Source organism: Maylandia zebra, linkage group LG9 (genome assembly GCF_041146795.1).
Source record: "Maylandia zebra isolate NMK-2024a linkage group LG9, Mzebra_GT3a, whole genome shotgun sequence".
Taxonomy (NCBI): domain Eukaryota; kingdom Metazoa; phylum Chordata; class Actinopteri; order Cichliformes; family Cichlidae; genus Maylandia; species Maylandia zebra.
The window spans coordinates 14,166,290-14,186,320 of NC_135175.1; the positions used below are offsets into that span (position 1 = coordinate 14,166,290).

The following is a 20,031-nucleotide window of genomic DNA, read 5'->3' on the forward strand; positions in this document are numbered from 1 at the left end:
CTTTTTATGCGACAACCTCTGGTGATTAATATAAAAACCAAGATTACCTTTCATGTGTTTCTGTTAAACTGTTTGAATTCTGTTTGAATTACGTTGTCGCTTGCAATTAGGTCCCATATCACTCCCATGTTAAAATCCTTACACTGGCGTCTGGTTGTGTACAGATATCAGTTTAAAATCCTCACTTTTAAGTTCATATTTTTACAAGGTGAGGCCACCACCTATATCGCGGAGCTTTTTCAACCTTCAAACTCTAAACAGGATCCTCAGAGCCAGTGATAGTGGTCTTCTGACTATTCCACGGACCCGTTTGAAAACGAAGGGGGATCTCGCTTTTCAAACCCTAGCTCCAACACTGTGGAACAGTTTACCTCCCCCACTACACACCATCGACTCTGTGGCTTCATTTAAAAAACAGCTTGAAGCACATCTGTTTAGACAGACATTTGGGTAACGTTCGTGTGTAATATGTTGTTTTGTTTGATACGCTTTTATATTCCCTTGAGAAGCACTTTTTAATAGCTTCATGTCTTAAAAAGCGCTATATAAAAAAATGGATTAACTTACTTACTCTGGCTGCCAGTAAGCACCAAGGTAAACTTTCATCCCAATCAGCCTTCAGTTTGGTGCAACAAGCATGTAGCAATGATTTAAATGCTGATGGCAGCGTTCTAATGAATCCTTACTTTGACGATGACACACCAATGATTTATGTTTAAAATGAAGTTGTTGGAGAGCCTGTGCAAATAATCTAGAAGTAAAATTAGAGCCTTGATCCCTCTGAATTACTTTGGGAATCCCGAACACAGAAATGAATTGGCTAAAAGCTTAAACTATTCCCTTAGTAGAGCTTTGGGATCAGGATCACATCCAGGTTGTTGTGCTGGTAACTACATAGCAGGGGCTGTTCAGACTTCCTGGGCTGAGAGACAGATTAAGCTGAGTATACTATGTTGACATTTAAACCTGATATTAGTCCCTGTTGCACTGACATGTGAGATTGTAAAAATGAGAACGTGCCTGTTTTCTTTGACTTGTTGGTCTTTGTGGATGATCCTCAGTTTGAGTTTCTTAGCCTCAAATCCCATTTAGTGTTTAAGATTTTGAATCAAAGGCCAGCTGCAAAAATACTCCTGTTCACAACTTTCAGTCACAAGCTGACACTGAGCCTCTTTAGTAAACCCAACAGCTTTTTAATGTCAAGAGAAGGCTTTTAGCTGCTGCAGACACGAGTAAATCTGACCCTAGAGGTTCTTTCTTTCATATGCCAACCTTTGTAATGATATTTTTCACAGGCGTTTATCGATTTATCAATGACCTTTTCTCATCAACATCAAAGAAAAAGTCTAGGAATAGGAGGTACTTTATGAACACCCACAGTCTCCCAAACTACCCCTCACCAGACTGTTGTTGTCTAAATCTGAATTGGAAATAATTATTCAAGCTTTTATTTCGGCTTGCTTAGATTATTGTAACAGCTGTTTTCTTTGTTTGAGCCAAAAGAATCGTAACTATCTCCAGTCAGTCCTGCTGCAAGGCTCTTAACAAAGGCATGAAAAAGAGAGCACATTACATAGGTTTTCTTCTCATTACACTGGCTTCCAGTACATTATAGAATTCACTTTTACTGCTGACTATTAAAGCTCTGAGTCGTGACGCTCCTGCCTACATCTCTGATCTGTTAGAACCCCACCCTCCCTCTCACAGCCTGGGATCATCTAATCAAAGGCTGTTGGTGGTCCCACAAGCACGTTTTAGGATCAAAGGAGTCATATCTTTTAGAGCGGTGGCCCCCAGGTTGTGGAATGCTTTGACTCCACCTTTAGGTTTTTTAAAAAGCAGCTAAAGACTCATTTATTTAGACTAGCTTCTAAATGGATTTGTGCTGTATGATGATGATGTATGTTTTATGTACATCTGTGTGATACTATTGTGAACCACTTTCACCTCTCCTGTCCTGTCTTTCTTATCTTTCTCCATTTCCATGTGATGTTAGCTCCCTTTCTTCTCTCTCCCTGTGAAAAACAGCAGCTGAACCTTTAGCTAGCAAAAACGAAAACACCGTCCCACTTTTAACCCCTGAGTTTTAAACACGTCGTCTCTTTTTATGCGACAACCTCTGGTGAGTAATATAAGAAACAAGACTGCCTTTCATGTGTTTCTGTTTAGGCTCAAATCTATTTAACGGTTGGAGGTTTTCTCGGTGTTCATCAGTCACTCATCTGTGTGTATGTGGCACTGTGGCTTAGTTGGTTAAAGTGCCTGTCTAGTAAGTATTAATAGAAAACAGGAGATCCTGGGTTCAACTCCCAGCAGTGCCTAAAACATAGTAGTTTTGTCTGTTCTCAGTCATCCAGGGCCTGTTAGTCTAAGGAGCTTTGAAAGATGAGTGTCCGGATTCCTTTAAGGGACACATCCCACTGGTGTATAAATACCTGGGACTCTCCACCGTTTCATTTTAGCAAGGGTCTCAAACTCACGGCTTACCTCCCTCCTACTTGGGGCCCGTATATTGACCTGAAGAAATATAATGCAGTTTGGCCATTGAAGTTACTTTTGTTGTTATGGAGGGTTTGTTTGTTGTTGAGTGCAATGTTAAAATAAGTTCTTTAAAAAGCACAAAATGATTTAATATGAAGGCAATATGAGCAGAGAGCACAAACTTGTTGAGGGATTGGCTGTTAGTTCAGTGTGAGAGTTATTTGTAAAGAAAACTATTTTCATTAGCAGTCAAAACTAACGTGTAAACTTAGAGACCATTTTGACGTTTGACCAGAGTGCTCTCTCGGCTGCAGCGTAATATTAAAATCCACTTCAAAAGACGCTCATCACATGTTTATAGTTTTTTAAAAACTTCAATGACACTGGCCAGAAAGAGAGTACCAAGTTGTTTGTTTGGTAGTTCAGTGAAAGGCTTCAGTTAATTAAGAGTGTGAAAATAATTAATTCAGCTTTGCAGTTTTGTCTTGTTATTCAATATTTGAAAATAAAAAACCAACACAACACTAGATTTTTGGAAATATTTGTGGATGTTTTCTACTTGGCCAAGGACAATGAGGTCATTCATATCAGATCTCTTAGCGGCCTCTAAATCAGTTACTATGGGAACATGTGTGATTTGCAGCTGTAGAGAACATCTCACTGATTGCTGGATTAAATAGAGGCTAAACAACATTTTGGTCATGTAGACAACATATGGGCTCGTCCGGGATTTGAACCCGGGACCTCTCGCACCCTAAGCGAGAATCATACCCCTAGACCAACGAGCCACATGAAAATATGCAGTCTTTTCCAAAAGTCACATATCAGAGCAAATAAAGCGGCATGTATGAAAGATTGTCTTGAAAGCTACCAGTCAAAAGTTTTATCTACAATATAGAAAAACCCTGACAATGTGTGTCCAAAACTGAAGACGTCAAATAAATGAAGCAAGAAATATGGAATCATGTACCATCAAAAAGAATGATAAATAACTAAATATGTTTTAAATTTTAGATTCCTGGAAGTAGCCACGCTTTGCTTATTTCACAGTGCCACAAACCCTCAGCCTTCTCTCAATGAGCATCATGATATATGAAATGGTTTTCACTTCACAGATGTGCCTTTTTAGGGTTCATTTGTAGGATTTCTCTTTAGCACATTTTCACATGAACGTCATACATCACCCAGAAAAGCAGCAATCACAAACCTATACTCTGCGTTTTTTCAGCTCGCTGCAGATGTTTGACCGGCCCATGCCACCAAGCATCAGCCATTATAAATTCAACCTCAGTGATTTCCACCCTGCTATTAATGTTAACAAGCTCGGGCTTCACAGTGCAAATTTTAAAAGAGAGCGGAGAGCCTTGCCAACAGCTCCTTAAGCTCTAATTGGAGAGTACAGTTGTATAAACATGCAATTAGACTTAAATAACATATCTGAAGAATTTAATTGTGGGATGAAAAAAACCCGATTTAGATATCAATGAGTTTTTAAGGATACTTCAAGTTAGGCAAATGAAAAATGAGTGAAGTGAAGAATAACATGGATTAAAATACAAGTGTTGCTCTTTATTAACCTGTTGCATTGGCGAATCAATGTTAGCTATACAGGTGAACAAACTCAGAGTGGGTAGAGTGAGGCTTTGTTACACCTTCTCTCTGAACACATCACCAGGTAATTTTATCAGCGCAAGCTCATCTAAAAATGTCAATAACTGATCAAATGAACCAGGACAATGAGGAGAGTCATGAAGTTTATTAGAAATAACCAAATGAAATCATACAAAAGCAGCCTGTGTGAGTGACTTTTTTCAAGATCACTACACACGCACACCCATTTCCTGCTCAAAAGTACTCCACAACTAAAACTCTCCACCAACTACTAACTTTGGTTATGGAGTTGATAAACAAATGTATTCATACATAATAATAATATGGATCTGTGTGCACAACTCTGTTCACAACAATCCCAATTTGTACTCCACCATCATGTGTGGCTCACCCATCACTTCACTGTGGGCTGGATCTACAAAGGAAAAAGACAAAAGCACAGTATAAGCCATGGTTTCACGTCGTCACACATATCACTGAAGGTGTAAAAGGGAAGGACAAGGTTCCCACCGTTGAGGACGTCTTCAAATCCAATGGACTCATCGCTGTTTCGCAGCGTATCGAGAGCCAAATTTGAGCTCTGTAGGAATGGGAGACGCTGGATCTGGAGGGAAGAAACAGTTGGTGTCAGGACTGAGAAGGAGAAAAACAAAACAAAACACGAGAACACCTGAAAAAGGACTGCAGCTACCTGTCGGGCCGCCCTGTACTCCATTTGCAGTTTTAGAGGAGCGTGAAGACCCTGGATGTTTCTGAGTGTTGAGAAATTCATCTTATCCTGGTTCAATTGGAACTGCTCATGGAGAAACAGAAAACAGTGAGATACCCACAGAAACCTATTTTTACTACTTGCACTTTGTGTCTATTGTGATTAAACTGAGCTGCATTTGACAAAACAGTAATTTTTATAGTAAAACCAAGCACAGAACACAAATACCATTTAAGCCTTTCATGAAAACCGCATTAATTGGTTTAATGACTCACATTTTTTTCTGACAGCTCCAGCGGGTGGCTTGGAAGCAGTTCATTCTTAACACTGGTAAATCTGTTTAATAAAAGTAGAAGAGAAAAAAAACAGTATTACGAAAAGCACATTGTTCTTTATTTGGGGGCTAATACAAAAATGTGTTTTTGGAGATTACCATGCAACAGAGTTTTATTTTTAACAGTTTCTCACCCACTACGGAGGGAGTCCTGCACTCCGTAAGCTCCCTGTGGAGAGAACCCAGCCACAGGTACACTGTCCTTAAGCTGAGAGCGAAGTCCTCTGGAATTCTGTAGTCCACATCAAAGACATACATAAACCATTTACATTTGATAACACTTAGCTAATGGCTATCTAATGTAGCTAATAGCAACAAATACTGGAAGTTGTATTTATCTAAGGGACCTTGTGGCTAACCTAAGCGCTAGCTGGCATTAGCTCGAGTGACTAATCAAATTCACAGCTACTCAGTTTGGGCACGGTTAAAGACAAACAACTTCACCACCGAGACTTCAAATGATCACACAGATTATAAAGCAGAGAGAGTACGCAACAACAAGGTTTAAGATATTTAAAAATATGGTATAGGGATTAAAAACGCTATCATACCATTGTCACTTCGTTTGTTCCCCTTTCCTTTCGATACACTGCTGTATCCGGTAACGTCTCGTTTTGATGACGACACATCCGCTGATAGCTTATGTACAGGATCACGTCTTTCCAGTTAAACAGACAATGGTGTGCTGTACAATATGTAAAGTATACGAAATCAATTCGTTATCACTTAATTGAAGATATAAACATGAACTCTATGCCAACTTCGTATGGGGGAATGATTATGATCATGATGATAAATACGTATGCGTCCTCTGTGCTTAATGTGAGGGGGTATAGCTCAGTGGTAGAGCATTTGACTGCAGATCAAGAGGTCCCCGGTTCAAATCCGGGTGCCCCCTGTTTTTCAGTTTTGCGTTAGTCATTTGCAAAACTTTAATTTGTCACCTTAATGACAAGTAAAGCTTTTGGAATTTAATGATAATAATAATAATAATAATAATAACAGCCAGAATACAAGTAAGGCTGACCTTTAAAATGCACTTCTCTCTATAGTGCTACAGTGTGTTATCACAATGAGCTGAACACCCTCAGATTCAAGTTAAGAAACACAAAAGGCATAAATACAGTTAGGACCAGTTGGGATTGTCATTTTGCCTTCATATACCACCAGCATATATTTGAAATTGAACAGTCAAGATACAAACACACAGGATATCAGCTGTATGTTGATTTGCAGATGTTCATCATCAGCAGCAATTTTTGGCAGTCTGACTGTCTGGAATTCGGAATGTGGTTTAACACAATGTTACTGTAACAAACTATAGTCTACACACTAACAAGTCACTCATCTGTGTCTATGTGGCACTGTGGCTTAGTTGGTTAAAGTGCCTGTCTAGTAAGTATTAAACTAGAAAACAGGAGATCCTGGGTTCAACTCCCAGCAGTGCCTAAAAGATAGTAGTTTTGTCTGTTCTCAGTCATCCAGGGCCTGTTAGTCTAAGGAGCTTTGAAAGATGAGTGTCCGGATTCCTTTAAGGGACACATCCCACTGGTGTATAAATACCTGGGACTCTCCACCGTTTCATTTTAGCAAGGGTCTCAAACTCACAGCTTACCTCCCTCCTACTTGGGGCCCGTATATTGACCTGAAGAAATATAATGCAGTTTGGCCATTGAAGTTACTTTTGTTGTAAGGGAGGATTTGTTTGTTGTTGAGTGCAATGTTAAAATAAGTTCTTTAAAAAGCACAAAATGATTTAATATGAAGGCAATATGAGCAGAGAGCACAAACTTGTTGAGGGATTGGCTGTTAGTTCAGTGCGAGAGTTATTTGTAAAGAAAACTATTTTCATTAGCAGTCAAAACTAACGTGTAAACTTAGAGACCATTTTGACGTTTGACCAGAGTGCTCTCTCGGCTGCAGCGTAATATTAAAATCCACTTCAAAAGACGCTCATCACATGTTTATAGTTTTTTAAAAACTATTTAAAACTAACAAAAAATGTCACACAGTGATGTCTACTTATATGACAGACTAACAAAGACTGTAAACAACTGCAAGTTTCAGACTTTATTAAAGTGAATACTGCGACAATAACAGTGTGGCACACTCCACTTCGAGACTGCACAGTTTTAACACAAATCATGTTTGTTCTGCTGCGTTTTCATCAGCGAGCTCGTGTGGATCTAACCTGGGTGGGTGAGAAGGGCCATCTGTAGGAGATACGATGAGAAAAAGGTGATGAAGAAAAAAGGAAGACAGAATAGCATGAGACTGGATTATCAGGATAATGCAAAGACTTCCAAAGCAACATACATGATGTTGCCATGTTTGCTGTCAATTTAAAAAAAATCAGATGGCAGCACAGAATACAGTATTTAGGGAATATTTTTACCTTTGCTCAGCTCAGAGGAGTAACTGCAGGCCAAATGTCTCCATTCCTCCATATACCTGCACAGGCAAGAGAGGAAAATTCATACGGGGGGCATCCCATGATGCAGGAAATTATGAGAAAGATTACAAATGCCACAAACATTCTAATCAGAGTGCCTTACTCCTCGAAGTTTAGAGTGTTGGTCCAGGCCAGCAGCTCATCCAGCTCCCATTCCAGTATTTCATCATCTCCTTTCTTTTCAACTGTCTCCATCAATTCCTGGGCGGAACTCTCCACCAGGGCCGCCATGTGTCTGTGCTCTGCATGATCCTGCAGATGACCCTCTTTATACCTGTATGTAAGGAACAGGAGTGACAGCTCATTTAACACAATTAAAACAACACATCATTATGTGTTTGTTAGCAAAGATGTGATTCTATAAGGGGGAGGTTTCTATCACTATTAATAAGTAACAGACACAAACTTTAGATTGCATGTGCATTATTGTGATCACTGATGCTACAGTGGTTTGCTCACCAACTGTTTCATTTCACAAAAACATAAAGCACTGCTTCTGCTTCAGCCATTCAATTTTCTTTCTTTTCCTCCAACTCTCTAAATCTTGCTTCCGCTGCAACTTGGAGTAATGAAAGTCCATTTTTTTGTCAGCACCGATCTCTGCAGGCTCACGTGCCAAAACCACCTAAGAGAGAAGACGAAGCAAAAAAACCCCAAAACAGACTTGCAGAACTTCGGCTTTTAGAGGCTTCCTGTTAAACAGCATTTGTAAACTTGCTGTAGCTCTTTGGCTCCCTGTTTCTAAACAAATGGCAGAACTTGACTAAAGCAGAACAGAAAATCATTTTTGTTCCTCACCTTGTTACAGAACAGCCTCCAACTATTGTTCTCCATGCGCTTGTACCAACCTGATCGGTCATCCTTTGCGACAGCTGGGCCTTTGTTGGTCTTCTGGGCCACAAGCTTCCTACGACTTTGCTTGGTGTAGTCTTTTGGGCTGCCTGCACACACATCTGTAATTGGCCGATGGGTGAAGATCTTGTAATAAATATCAGGAGGAAAGTTGATCTAAAATGGCAGAGAGGTTAGCCTTAGAGAGGAAGGCATGTCTCTAATATTATATTCATATAGCTCCTGAGTGATCTATTCCTGACCTAAACTATTTCCTCTCTGAGTTCTTACCCCTCCAAGTCGAAATCTGATAAATACTCCAGCTGCAGCATCCAGCAGTTCGGCCTGCCACAACAAAATCACATTTCATTTTGTTTGATTTGGTTTTATTTCATAGGGGTTGCAATTTCCATTACCTCTCGAGGATTGACAGTTTTGAGGATGGTCTTTGGATCCTGCTGTTTGCAGTAGAAAATCAACTCTTTGAAATACCTGAAGACTTCACTGGCCTGCAATTTGGGTAGATTTAAAAAAAAAAGCTGTTACTACAATTGTGCACATATGTGAGTCTGTGTTCCCATAGCAGTAGTAGTAGATGTTCCTACCACATATCCTCTCCAAGTCTTCTGAATTATTCTGGCTGCCACCTCCTGCAGTGTCCCTTGTTGGGGCTCGTCCTCCTGCAAGCTACAGAAGAGGAAACATGAGAAGGAAGGACAAAGAGACCGATTACTTTTTACATTACAAAATATTGCATAATGTGTCTTATGATGAGTTCTACTGATGAGAGAACCAACAGTGGGAATATTTACTCTGATTTAGATACTTATTTTTCATATAATCTGGTGGTATGCACTTTTATTTCATTCAAATTATAGTCATTTTAATTGACTTCATATTGCTAATTCACCACACTTTTTTCTTTAGGAGGAATTAAGTTGGGTTTTTTTAATGTATGTTTTCCATTACTTTTAACAAACTGTTAAGGTTAAATGTTATTTTATAGATTAGGACTTTACATATAAAAATGTGCAGCCATTTTCTAAAATATCATACACAGCAGCACATTTGTTGCCTATTAAATAGCCTTAGTAATACTATGCAGATAGCTTGTGGTATAGGTCCAACATAAAGTCTAATAATAACTCACTCAAGAAATTTCTGACATAGCATATTACTGTGATAAAATACAAATTAGGTTTTCTGTGTGTGTGTATGTATCAATAAAACGGCATAAAAACTTCTGCATAATGGAAAAGTCATAAAAAATGTTGTCCCATTATATACAATACAAAAACAACTTGATTTAAAGTTTGCAATTTATCTGGGAACAAAGGCATCAAACAGCTAACGTTAGCTAACTTAAGCCAGGGAAATAAAATATACAGTATTTACATTGTGTGATACACACGTGACTTCTTATCACATGCAAACGTCATTGTGATGTAAAATATACATCACCTCATGACTGCTGCCAATTACTCTCTAAACATATCAGCTGATGGCAGCAGATGTTTTGAAAATATCTCAGTAGGTTACTTGGCAACGTAGCCTGACATTAATTAGTCTTCCGGGAAATACTTTCAAAATAAAATGTTCTTTTGCTCAGTTGTATTACTTAACGGCTGGACATAGACGTTCACTATAAGTCAAGACCAAGACTGAAAACCACGTCACCTTTCTTCCCCATTCAGATGCTCAGTTTGACCTTCAATAGACCATGTCTACAAGCCTAAAGCACTGAGTTGCTGCCATGATTAGGTGATTAGATATCTGCATTAACGACTTATTGAACAGGCATACCTAATATAGTGGCAGATGAGTGTAGTTTTAATATCACTGACCATTAGATGGAGCTCTTTTACAAGTAACCCCGGCTTCTCTGGTTTTTCCACCACTCTTATGGTTGACATTAATCTTTAGTATGCATATATTTTCTGAAACTTTAGACTCTAACTATATGCCAAATCCTTAATACAATTTCACAACTTTCCATTAGTTGGGATTTGTTTATTTTTGTCACAAAAGGTGGACACGTCCATTAAATATGAATGTTTGAACAGACTTGTACCCACAAAATGAGCAATACCAGTACCAGCACTCACATACACATACTGAATCAGAAAGGAACTTTTCAAATCTCTAATGAGTAATGTTCTTTTCTCTCAGCCTCTTGACTTGAACAGCCAGGCCAGGCAGCAAGACCCTGTGTTTCTTAGTCCACCCACTCAATTAGTTTGTCAGATAGCGAGGCACAGATTCATCACCCAGCTGTGTGGGATTTCTCCATGGTAATAAGAAACTGCAGCAAATCAGAGCTCTTAATGTTGAGGTGACTTCATGCATTAGCACTAAAAGTCTACCAGAGCCCAGAGCCTGCGCATGAGATTTTATTTCAAATACAGCATACTGAAAGAAATTTAGGAACCCAAAAGCCAAAAAATTGCAGAATTGCCTTGTTTTATCTTGACGGTGCAAAGACAGGTGCTTTCATGAGTCACTGTCTCGACACTATCAAACCAACTCCACCAAACCCAAACGAATCAATCACATTCACACATAAAGATGAGACATTTATATTTCACTTTCTGCTCCTTCAGTTTCATACTAAACATTTAAATAAGAAGTGAATTGCCTGCAGGCGGGCAGAATTTCTCAGCACTCTTTCTATATTTATTAGCTGCTGAATATTCAAACATGCATTTGTGGTCTATATATCACCCAGACTCCAGTCCTGTTTGCTTTCCAGATAAACTGTCCGCATAGCTGTGGACGAGAACATTTGTAGATATGAATTGCTAACTAGACAGATGTCCTTTATGCAAATAGGCACAGAATGCATTTCCCAACCAAAGCCTGTGGGCATGTAGCAAAACTCATTTCACATGTATTCAAAGCAGGAGTCTATTTCTTTTCTCTCTGTGGGGGATGTGCTGTCACTATGATTCCTAACAAGGACAGATATTTTTATATTAGCTAGGCTGGTTTTTAGGGTGAATACTCAAGATATATTAAGATGCCTTTATTATTAGTCCCACGAGTGGGAAATTGGAATTGGAGATAGTTTCAACACAGTTTGGATTCCTGAGTATGTATTGGAATTGTTGATATTTGGCCTAACCCTGTGATTTGACTGAAATTTGTGTTGCAAAGGCATAAGTCACACTACATTATAATAGCATGTAAAAAAAAGTACTTGACTGTTAAATCTGAAGTTTGCCTTTCTGATGATACAACTCTCCTCCATTCTGCTTTGTTGACACCTTTGTGCTTCATAGCTGCTAACTGAAGCATTGACAAGAAGTTTGTCAAAATGAAGAAAAAAATATCTATATCTTGATGCAAGAGTATATGTCAACAGGCTTAGGTGATAAGAATTTTGTTATTTCTACAAACTGAATCTAAAGTGCTCCTTAATTCACCCCAGTACCTCATGGTTAATGACTTTGAAAAAGCACAAAAACCTATTTTTGCTATGTCGGAATACTAAATAAGAAGCTCTTTCTAGTCTGCTCTTTGACTAGGAGCATTTCCACTCTTAATTTACAAACTTCTAATAATTATGTTATTTCAAAGAAGCTTTCTCTTGTAATTTTAAACATACCATTCAGCTAACATTTTTATCTATGATTTTATTTTGAAAACCTGTCATGAACTGCTGGAACACCAGTGTTACTGTTCACTGCAATCTGTGAAGTTAACTGTAAAGCATTGTGGTGGTAGCATCATGCACTGGAGCTGGCGTTTTGTTTGCCAGTGGTACTGGTATAGTGCAAAAAAGTAATATAACAAAGAAGAAGGAGGACGTTTTTATTATTCTATCAACTTCAACAAGTCATATCAGCAGCAAAAGGGTTGAAACTAGGGCAGAACTGAGTGCTCCAACAGGACAATGAACCCAAACACACATCAAAACTGGTCTTGGAATGGATAAAGAAGGCTAACTTTAAGCTTCTTGAATGGCCTCACCAAAACTCGACCTCGACTGTACTGAAAATTTGTGGACTGGGCTTAAAAGCTGGGAACTCTACTAATTTTGCCAAGAGCGGTCAATTATCCTGCCAGAATCACACTGACTTGCAACTTCTTAATGGAAACCAAAATAAGTATTACTGGGAGTGTATGTATGTATATATTTGACATATATATTTGTATCTGTCTGTAGTCCCAGCCTGCTTCAAAATGGCCACCATCGTCCCTGTACCCAAATCCTCCACCATCTCCTCATTGAACGACTGGCGACCTGTAGCCCTGACCCCCATCGTAAGCAAATGCTTCAAGAAGCTGGTCAGGGACTTCATCTGCTCTGCACTACCCGACTCACTGGACCCTCTACAGTTCGCATACCGCCACAACAGGTCCACTGATGGTGCCATAGCCCTGACACTACACACTGCCCTGTCACACCTGGAGAAGAGAGACGCGTATGTGAGAATGCTGTTTGTAGATTACAGCTCAGCATTCAATACCATCGTTCCCTCGAAGCTGGACAGGAAACTGCAGGATCTAGGACTGAGCAGCTCCCTCTGCAGCTGGATCCTTAGCTTCCTGTTTGACAGATGCCAAGTGGTCAGACTGGGCAGCATCACCTCATCCCCCATCACACTGAACACTGGTGCTCCACAGGGGTGTGTACTGAGCCCTCTCCTGTACTCACTCTACACCTACGACTGCACAGCCACTAACAGCTCCAACATCATTGTGAAGTTTGCGGACGACACTACAGTGGTGGGTCTTATCACCAACGGTGATGAGACGGCTTACAGGGAGGAGGTCAGCGCCCTGACCCACTGGTGTCAAGACAACCATCTCACCCTCAACGTCGCAAAGACAAAGGAGTTGATAGTGGACTTCCGGAGGTGCAGAGAAGTACACACCCCCATCACCATCAACGGCGCTGCTGTGGAGAGAGTGAGCAGCTTCCGGTTCCTTGGTGTACACCTGGCTGAGGATCTTACGTGGTCAGTACACACAAACAAAACAGTGAAGAAGGCGCAGCAGCGCCTCTTCTTTCTCAGGAGACTGAAAAGATTCGGCATGAGCCCCCGCATCCTCAGGACCTTCTATCACTGTGCCATTGAGAGCATCCTCACTGGATGCATCACCACCTGGTATGGCAACAGCACCGCCTATAACTGCAAAGCTCTCCAGCGAGTAGTGCGGTGCTCTGAACGGATAATTGGAGGTGAGCTTCCCTCCCTCCAAGACATCTACAGGAAGTGGTGCCTGAGGAAAGCGGGGAGGATCATCAAGGACTCCAGTCACCCCAGCCATAAACTGTTCAGACTGCTTCCATCAGAAAGGAGGTTCTGCAGCATCCGGTCCCGTACCAGCAGACTGAGAGACAGCTTCTTCCATCAGGCCATCAGACTGCTGAACACGTCATAGACACCTCAGCTTCACTACTGGAACTTCAACATTATGCACTACATACTGTACAGTAATGCCACTGTTTTGCACATGTCTCACTCTGTATATTTTTATATATTTTATTTATTGTTTACTCTATTTAATTTGTAAAATTTGTAAAATATGTGTACACACACACACACACACACACACACACACACACACACACACACACACACACACACACACACACACACACACACACACACGCGTAGAAAAATATTTAGTATACACATCCAGGAATGCATATACTATTATATATTGTACATATATTTATTAGTTTCAGATGTAGCCATTCTTGTATTTTGCTTGTTTACATTATTGTATTTTGCACAACTCTGTTGCTTGTGAAGCTCGCACACAAGAATTTCACTCACATGTGCTGTACCAATGTACCTGCACATGTGATGTGACAATAAAAATGATTTGATTTGATTTTTGATTTGTATCTCTACATATACTTGGCCACAGGGGTCTATTTTTATCTTCCCTTTACGTTTCCTATATAAATTTAACCACTAGGTCAAATCAGACTTAAACATATAATAGAGTTCTGCTACTAAGAGGATGAAAAAGAGCTTCATGTCCTGATACCACCAGCGTGTCATCTATCATGTTCTGTGTTGATGAAATTCAGTAGTGCATGTCCAATAGTTTCCTGCAGCTGAATGACTCCAAATCAGAATTAATTAGTATTACGCCAAGTGGCCCAGCATTCGCAGCATTACCATTCTCTTTTCATCTCTTGAAATATTTAACCAGCACTAGACCAGTTCTTTTAACCTTTAATCTAGAAACAATCATACATCCTTTTATCTCCTCTATGCTGCATTATTGCAGCGCTTGTTATTCAAGCATCAGAAGGTGAAACATCATAATACTATAACTTAACTTGAAAGGCTTCTACAAGCCTTGTAACACGTTTGAAGGGGACTAGCCACATTGCACTAATCCTTGTTGCCCTTCAGTGTTATCTAATGCCTTTCACAGCTTGTTTTTACTGACTTGAACGATCAAGCTCCTGCTTTTATGTGTGGGTTCTGCTAATGAGTCCAACTGCTGCTTGAGATTTTCTGGCAGAGCCCTGCTAACAGTTCTGAAATCTTGGCTAAACTAAAGGTGGTCAGGCCTTTTGTTGTTTGCACTGCTCACTTGTGGAGCTCACAGTCTAAGGATCCAAGACACTCAAACACCCTGTAGCAAAGCTCTTGTTAAAAACAACTTTCATCTGAAAGTTCTTTTCTTATTCTGTTTTAAAAAGTGCAAATTTATCGTCACAATCATGCTGCTGACCCCAACTTAAACAAAAGACAGAGGTCTTTGTTCTTCTGTGTGGACAGACATGTGGACAGATTTCTTGTTCATGTTCTCATTTTTAACCTCCTGCATTTTAACTAGGTGTGCCAATCTCAGCTTTTCATATTTCTCTCTCCCACAGCTTTCACTATTTTTTCTTTCCTGGCTCCAGATGTTATCAGTATTTCAGTGCCAGGGCCCCAGAGAGATGACAGTCAATTGAGGAAATGCTTTCTTCGTTTCAGACCCTCATCAAAATGGGAACATTTCAACTCCACCATCAAACACTGGAGGGGAACTCCAGTGTTTGATTACATTTTAAATCGATATTACACCATTTATGTCACAACCTTACTGTTAAAGTCCCACAAATTTGATAAGTGCATTTTTGTGTTCTGTGACAGGGAAAATTGTTCCACTCACAAGAACAGGGGAATAGTTAATACCTCAAACAGTAGGGGGCAGTATAAGACAAATTCCAAAGGGGATAAAAATACACAATAATGTAGTAACAATACAAGCCACAGGAATATATATATTTGAATAATGTGTTATAGTCCAAGAGCACACATTTGATAGATAACATGTATTATCAGAGATGTTTTTCAAAATCAGTTAATATAAATTCGTTTTTTTTTTTCAGTTTCTGTGTTTGATATTGTTATATTGGAATACATTTTCAAATTAGTGATGTGCTGTGAAAGCTGTATTATTTGTTTTAAGTCCGACACACCTTTTCAGGCACGACAAACACAAAAGTATTACTTTGATGTGGCAAGAAAGAAACATTAGTGTCATTATTGCACAGAAGAAACCAGTGAGTGTCAGATAGGGGTTTTGTCTAAGGTGGTTAGAAAAAGCAGTCAGTTGGATTCAGTCAAGAGCAAACCAGTGAGCCCTTATTGTATCTCATTAGAGCTCTTTGTAAAATACAATAGAGGACAATGAGTTGGCATGATGGCAATCTGTAGTGCAGATTGTTTGTACCAATTCTGTTCGATCAGTAAAGACTTTTTACAATGCACAAAAAAGAAAATCTGAATCACTAAACAATATCAGATACAGAACAACAGCTGAAATTAAAAATGTCCTTAAAAAAAGATAACGAAGACTGGTATGTGCCATATAACAACTATAACTATGGCTAAAGCTTGGTGGAAAACATTCCAGATATGAAGAACAATACTTGGTTTACAGTTAATAATTAATGTAGAAAGTTTGCATGAATAATACAGAGAGAGAAAACACTGTGGGACTAATTATGTGTGTGGGTATGTTTGGATGATGCATCTGTAAACATACACAAGGGTTTGCATACTTCTCTGTGTCTCTGTTTACAGTTGTATACACACTGTATGTTCATGCTGCACATGTGCATGACGCAGCTAACTGGTTAGCTGTTCTGTCGTGTTTGTACGTGACAATTAAGCTGTCCCCACTCCAGACTGTAATTATGGATCACAGCCAGTGTCACGAGGACAACTTTTACTTCATCACTCAGTAAATGTTCTCACCATCACACACACAAAAAATAGTAGGGTTAGGCTAAAATGACCTTTTACTGTTGTTAGTTAGTTAGTTAATCTCTCTCTCTCTCACACACACACACACACACACACACACACACACACACACACACACACACACACACACACACACACACACAGCCCTACTGTGTATACAAATGTATTGGAACACTTGGATAGCCTGAAGGACTGCATCTGTCTGTGCAAGCACCCAATTTGCTGAACTTTGAATGAACTAGCACACTGACCGTTCACTATTACCTGATTCACTTGGCTAACAAATAGTTGCCTAGACTATGCAGTACGACCTTATGCTCTACTGCAGGTTTGTGTCCAGCATTCATCCTCTATTTATTTCTGTCTTCCTCTGCTAAATATCCCATTATGCAGCCATTTGATGCTGGGCAGTTGCCCGCTGGAGCTGAAGACAACCAGAGGAGTGTACTACAAAGGGAGATTAATGGCTTATTGAGGTATGTCGGGTTTTCAGTGTCACGAAGGTGGCTCTCTTCTTACCTGGCTCGATCACCATGGTAACTAATGTTGATCTGTATTAAGCTATATTCAGTCTCTCTCTCTCTCTCTCTCGATCGATAGATAGATAGATAGATAGATAGATAGATAGATAGATAGATAGATAGATAGATAGATAGATAGATAGATTTATATGTATGTAAAGGTAACTTGTGAAGTCATGTATTGTTAATGGCATCAAATGAAGCTGTGCTGTGTATGTTGCATTTCCACCTGACAGACTCAGTTCATACTGTGCATACCTAATTAGCTGATCTGATACCACTGAGTAGATCTTAATGTTTAAAAATGTCAACAAGTAAATTTCAGAGCTCAATGTGCAGCTGCTACATTGTAATCAAAATGCACCACTGCTCTGAGTGGTCAAACAAACATACTCCCCTTTACCGCCTTTTCTAATGTACTTTAGTCCCTGGATTTTGAGCTGCTTTGTAGCTCTTTGCATTTGTGTTATGTGCTTTCTGGTTGCGTTTACTGCCACGTTAGTGCTCTAAGGAGTGTGTTTGATTACTTGTTGGATTGAGTTTGGGAATTTCTGTCTTTATGTGTGCATCATTTGGTTATTTCCTGTTTTACTTTGAAGGCTTGTTTTCTTTGATGTAATGTGTCACATGGCTTCCCGTTCATCCCCTCCCATGCCTGTGCGCAACTGCTTCCACCTGTGTCTCATTCCTGTGTCTCATTCCCTGATCAGTGCAGCGTGTATAAATAGTCTTGTCTTTATCTTTTGGCTCTTGCCAGACTGTGTGTTAATACACTCTGTTGTGATGATGATATTTTCTTAGTAATTCTCATAGATTTCTTGCTTGTTTTTTGAAATTGAACAGCTCACCTTTTGTTTTACATCACCTGTCTTTGTGTCCTGAGGTTGTGTCCTCGTCAACACAATACAACTGCCAACTTTTAATATCCTTTATATGTCTTTATCATCCACTCTCTGATATTGTCTGAATAAAGCTCATGGGGAGGCACTTGGTCAGTTTTGTGTGGAAGAGTCAACCAGTCCTTCCTTCCAACCCTTTGTGTGAGTGAGCATAGGGCACACAGCCCGATGTGGTTTGTAGTATGTGGTTTTGTCAAACCAGCTAATGGGAAGGGGAAAAAAAGGATGTTTACTTCACTTGTCTGATTAGAGGGAACTAAAACACAACAGGGAGCAATAAAACCCAAAGAATGAGCTAAAAGATGCAGTGCAACTGCTTATATAAGAGCTGCAGGAGGATGATGATGTTTAGTTGGGACATCTCTAGAAAGAACCTCACTTGCTAAGACAATTGATAATAAAGTCTTTAAAAAATGCTTTGAACTATCTGTGTCACAGATCTCACGAAACTAGTTTCCCCAAAAACTTCAAATAACTGATATGCATAAGCTGGAGATTTTTTTTTTCCCAAGGTCAATATTCTTTGTCTTTCTGCGAGTTATGGGACGATTCATAAACATTTATTCATTGTATTCAGACCAAGCTGCATATGTAAGGGCATCTGATATGAAGTATAATGCTCACAAAGGCAGAAGGACTTGATTGCAGGAGGAGATTGATTTTTAGTGATTCAGTGACCCTCATGGCTCTATCAGATGTTATGAGTGGAAGAAAATAGATTTTGTACTGTGCTTCAACATCTCACACCAGCCCAGCTAACATCGCACACTGTAAGACATTTGTTTTGGTCTTTAAATGAACGCATAGCAGTTTTTTCATGTTTCAAAATGAAAACACTCCCCGTTTTCATTTATTATTGTCATGAAATTAATATAAACAAGGTCTGGGTTTGATGGGAACTCCTCCAGTGATGCACTGTAAATCGAACTGACAAGAAATAGATGAGACGGTGCTGCGCTGACCTCTAAAATGTCATAGATACACAGAATGTACTTTATCAGACCACTTCAGCATGTACACACATAAATCAATATGTGGGACAATAGAAATGCCTTCTTCCAATAAAATAAATAATGGACTCGGGGGGTGGAGACAGAAAACATACTGTACAGTGAGGTCTGTAAGCACCGTCAGTTCGTCCTTTCATTTTCTTCTTTCTCTACCCACTCTTTTTTTTTTAAACTTTATTTTGTTTTCTCATTACCTTCTTCTGTCTGCTGGCCCTCTGATATATAGGACTCTACAGCACAGTCACCCCCCCCCCCATCTCTTTGTGTGTCCTAAGTTTCTTGTCACCGGGAAGTTGTGGTGCTGTGTGGGCGTCCACGGTTTGAGGCAACTGCAGCTCTCTTTCATCCTGATGGAGGGCCTCCATTAATGGCACTGCTGCTTTCCTCTCTCTCCTCTGTCTTTGTTGCAGCGTATCACATCATCTCACATTAGAAAAGACCAGAGAGCTGAAAACTCATTTGCCTTTTTGTCGTTACTTAACTGAATACCTTCCCTCTGGTTTTCATCTCAAAGATCCTGCACTCTTTACCTACACTTCCTCTGTCCGTCTGCTTGCTCTCTGCCCAGCTGTTATCTGTCCATTCTGCTTGTTATCAAGCTTGCCTTCTGGTTGCCTGTTTCCCCTCTGTGTCTCTCCCTGAACCACCTGCTGACCCTGCCATTCTGGGTTTCATGCCAGCTGCGTTTCCGATAGCTGCAAGGGAGAAATTGCTGTTCTATAAAAAGAAAAAATGATTGAGAGCGGTGGTGGTCATCCTGTGGCCCCCCTGAGTCAAATACAACACATTTTAATTCATTCATTAGGTTTATTATATTACCTTAAACTGGCTTTTTATTGATTCGTTATAAAAAGATTCACCTTTTACTTCACAGTTTACGTCCTGCACGACGGTACAGTTTTACTATTGTTAAATGTTTATTTTCAGTAACACATGTAACAAACTATTTTCCCCC

The 20,031-nt window shown here is 39.7% G+C and overlaps 2 protein-coding genes and 4 non-coding genes across 6 annotated transcripts; 3 read left to right on the forward strand and 3 right to left on the reverse strand.

Annotated features, from left to right (window-relative positions):
- The first annotated feature begins 2,234 nt into the window (after positions 1 to 2,234).
- trnat-agu (transfer RNA threonine (anticodon AGU)) lies at positions 2,235 to 2,321 on the forward strand. The gene is given in 2 exon segments: positions 2,235 to 2,272; positions 2,286 to 2,321. It is a non-coding gene; the product is annotated as a tRNA-Thr (tRNA).
- Positions 2,322 to 3,197: 876 nt separating this feature from the next.
- Positions 3,198 to 3,269, reverse strand: trnap-agg (transfer RNA proline (anticodon AGG)). Its single transcript has one exon. It is a non-coding gene; the product is annotated as a tRNA-Pro (tRNA).
- Positions 3,270 to 4,222: 953 nt separating this feature from the next.
- Positions 4,223 to 5,844, reverse strand: pomp (proteasome maturation protein). Its single transcript, XM_004569534.2, has 6 exons — positions 5,687 to 5,844; positions 5,270 to 5,367; positions 5,077 to 5,137; positions 4,784 to 4,885; positions 4,603 to 4,696; positions 4,223 to 4,507 (listed from the first exon to the last, which is right to left on the reverse strand). The coding sequence occupies exons 1-6, from the start codon at positions 5,762 to 5,764 to the stop codon at positions 4,440 to 4,442; spliced, it is 501 nt and encodes a 166-aa protein (XP_004569591.2). The 5' UTR covers positions 5,765 to 5,844; the 3' UTR covers positions 4,223 to 4,439.
- A 117-nt stretch (positions 5,845 to 5,961) lies between these two features.
- On the forward strand, positions 5,962 to 6,033 carry trnac-gca (transfer RNA cysteine (anticodon GCA)). Its single transcript has one exon. It is a non-coding gene; the product is annotated as a tRNA-Cys (tRNA).
- A 462-nt stretch (positions 6,034 to 6,495) lies between these two features.
- trnat-agu (transfer RNA threonine (anticodon AGU)) lies at positions 6,496 to 6,584 on the forward strand. Its single transcript is given in 2 exon segments — positions 6,496 to 6,533; positions 6,549 to 6,584. It is a non-coding gene; the product is annotated as a tRNA-Thr (tRNA).
- A 613-nt stretch (positions 6,585 to 7,197) lies between these two features.
- On the reverse strand, positions 7,198 to 9,927 carry lg9h11orf65 (linkage group 9 C11orf65 homolog). The gene is made up of 9 exons (XM_076888759.1): positions 9,814 to 9,927; positions 9,024 to 9,105; positions 8,835 to 8,927; positions 8,710 to 8,763; positions 8,386 to 8,595; positions 8,090 to 8,212; positions 7,691 to 7,887; positions 7,531 to 7,586; positions 7,198 to 7,360 (listed from the first exon to the last, which is right to left on the reverse strand). Exons 1-9 carry the CDS (start codon positions 9,855 to 9,857, stop codon positions 7,278 to 7,280), a joined length of 942 nt encoding a protein of 313 aa, XP_076744874.1. The 5' UTR covers positions 9,858 to 9,927; the 3' UTR covers positions 7,198 to 7,277.
- Positions 9,928 to 20,031: the final 10,104 nt, after the last annotated feature.

What these genes read in the sequence shown, in the direction of transcription:
- pomp (XM_004569534.2), bottom strand. Translation starts at nt 5,764, where the DNA reads ATGTGTCGTCATCAAAACGAGACGTTACCGGATACAGCAGTGTATCGA. An exon ending in CAGGACTCCCTCCGTAGTGG is followed by an intron (nt 5,138 to 5,269) that starts GTGAGAAACTGT and finishes TTTATTAAACAG; the next exon opens with ATTTACCAGTGTTAAGAATG. An exon ending in ATTTGAAGACGTCCTCAACG is followed by an intron (nt 4,508 to 4,602) that starts GTGGGAACCTTG and finishes TTTCCTTTGTAG; the next exon opens with ATCCAGCCCACAGTGAAGTG.
- lg9h11orf65 (XM_076888759.1), bottom strand. Translation starts at nt 9,857, where the DNA reads ATGACGTTTGCATGTGATAAGAAGTCACGTGTGTATCACACAAT. An exon ending in TCACGTGTGTATCACACAAT is followed by an intron (nt 9,106 to 9,813) that starts GTAAATACTGTA and finishes CCTCTTCTGTAG; the next exon opens with CTTGCAGGAGGACGAGCCCC. An exon ending in AACACTCTAAACTTCGAGGA is followed by an intron (nt 7,587 to 7,690) that starts GTAAGGCACTCT and finishes TTGCCTGTGCAG; the next exon opens with GTATATGGAGGAATGGAGAC.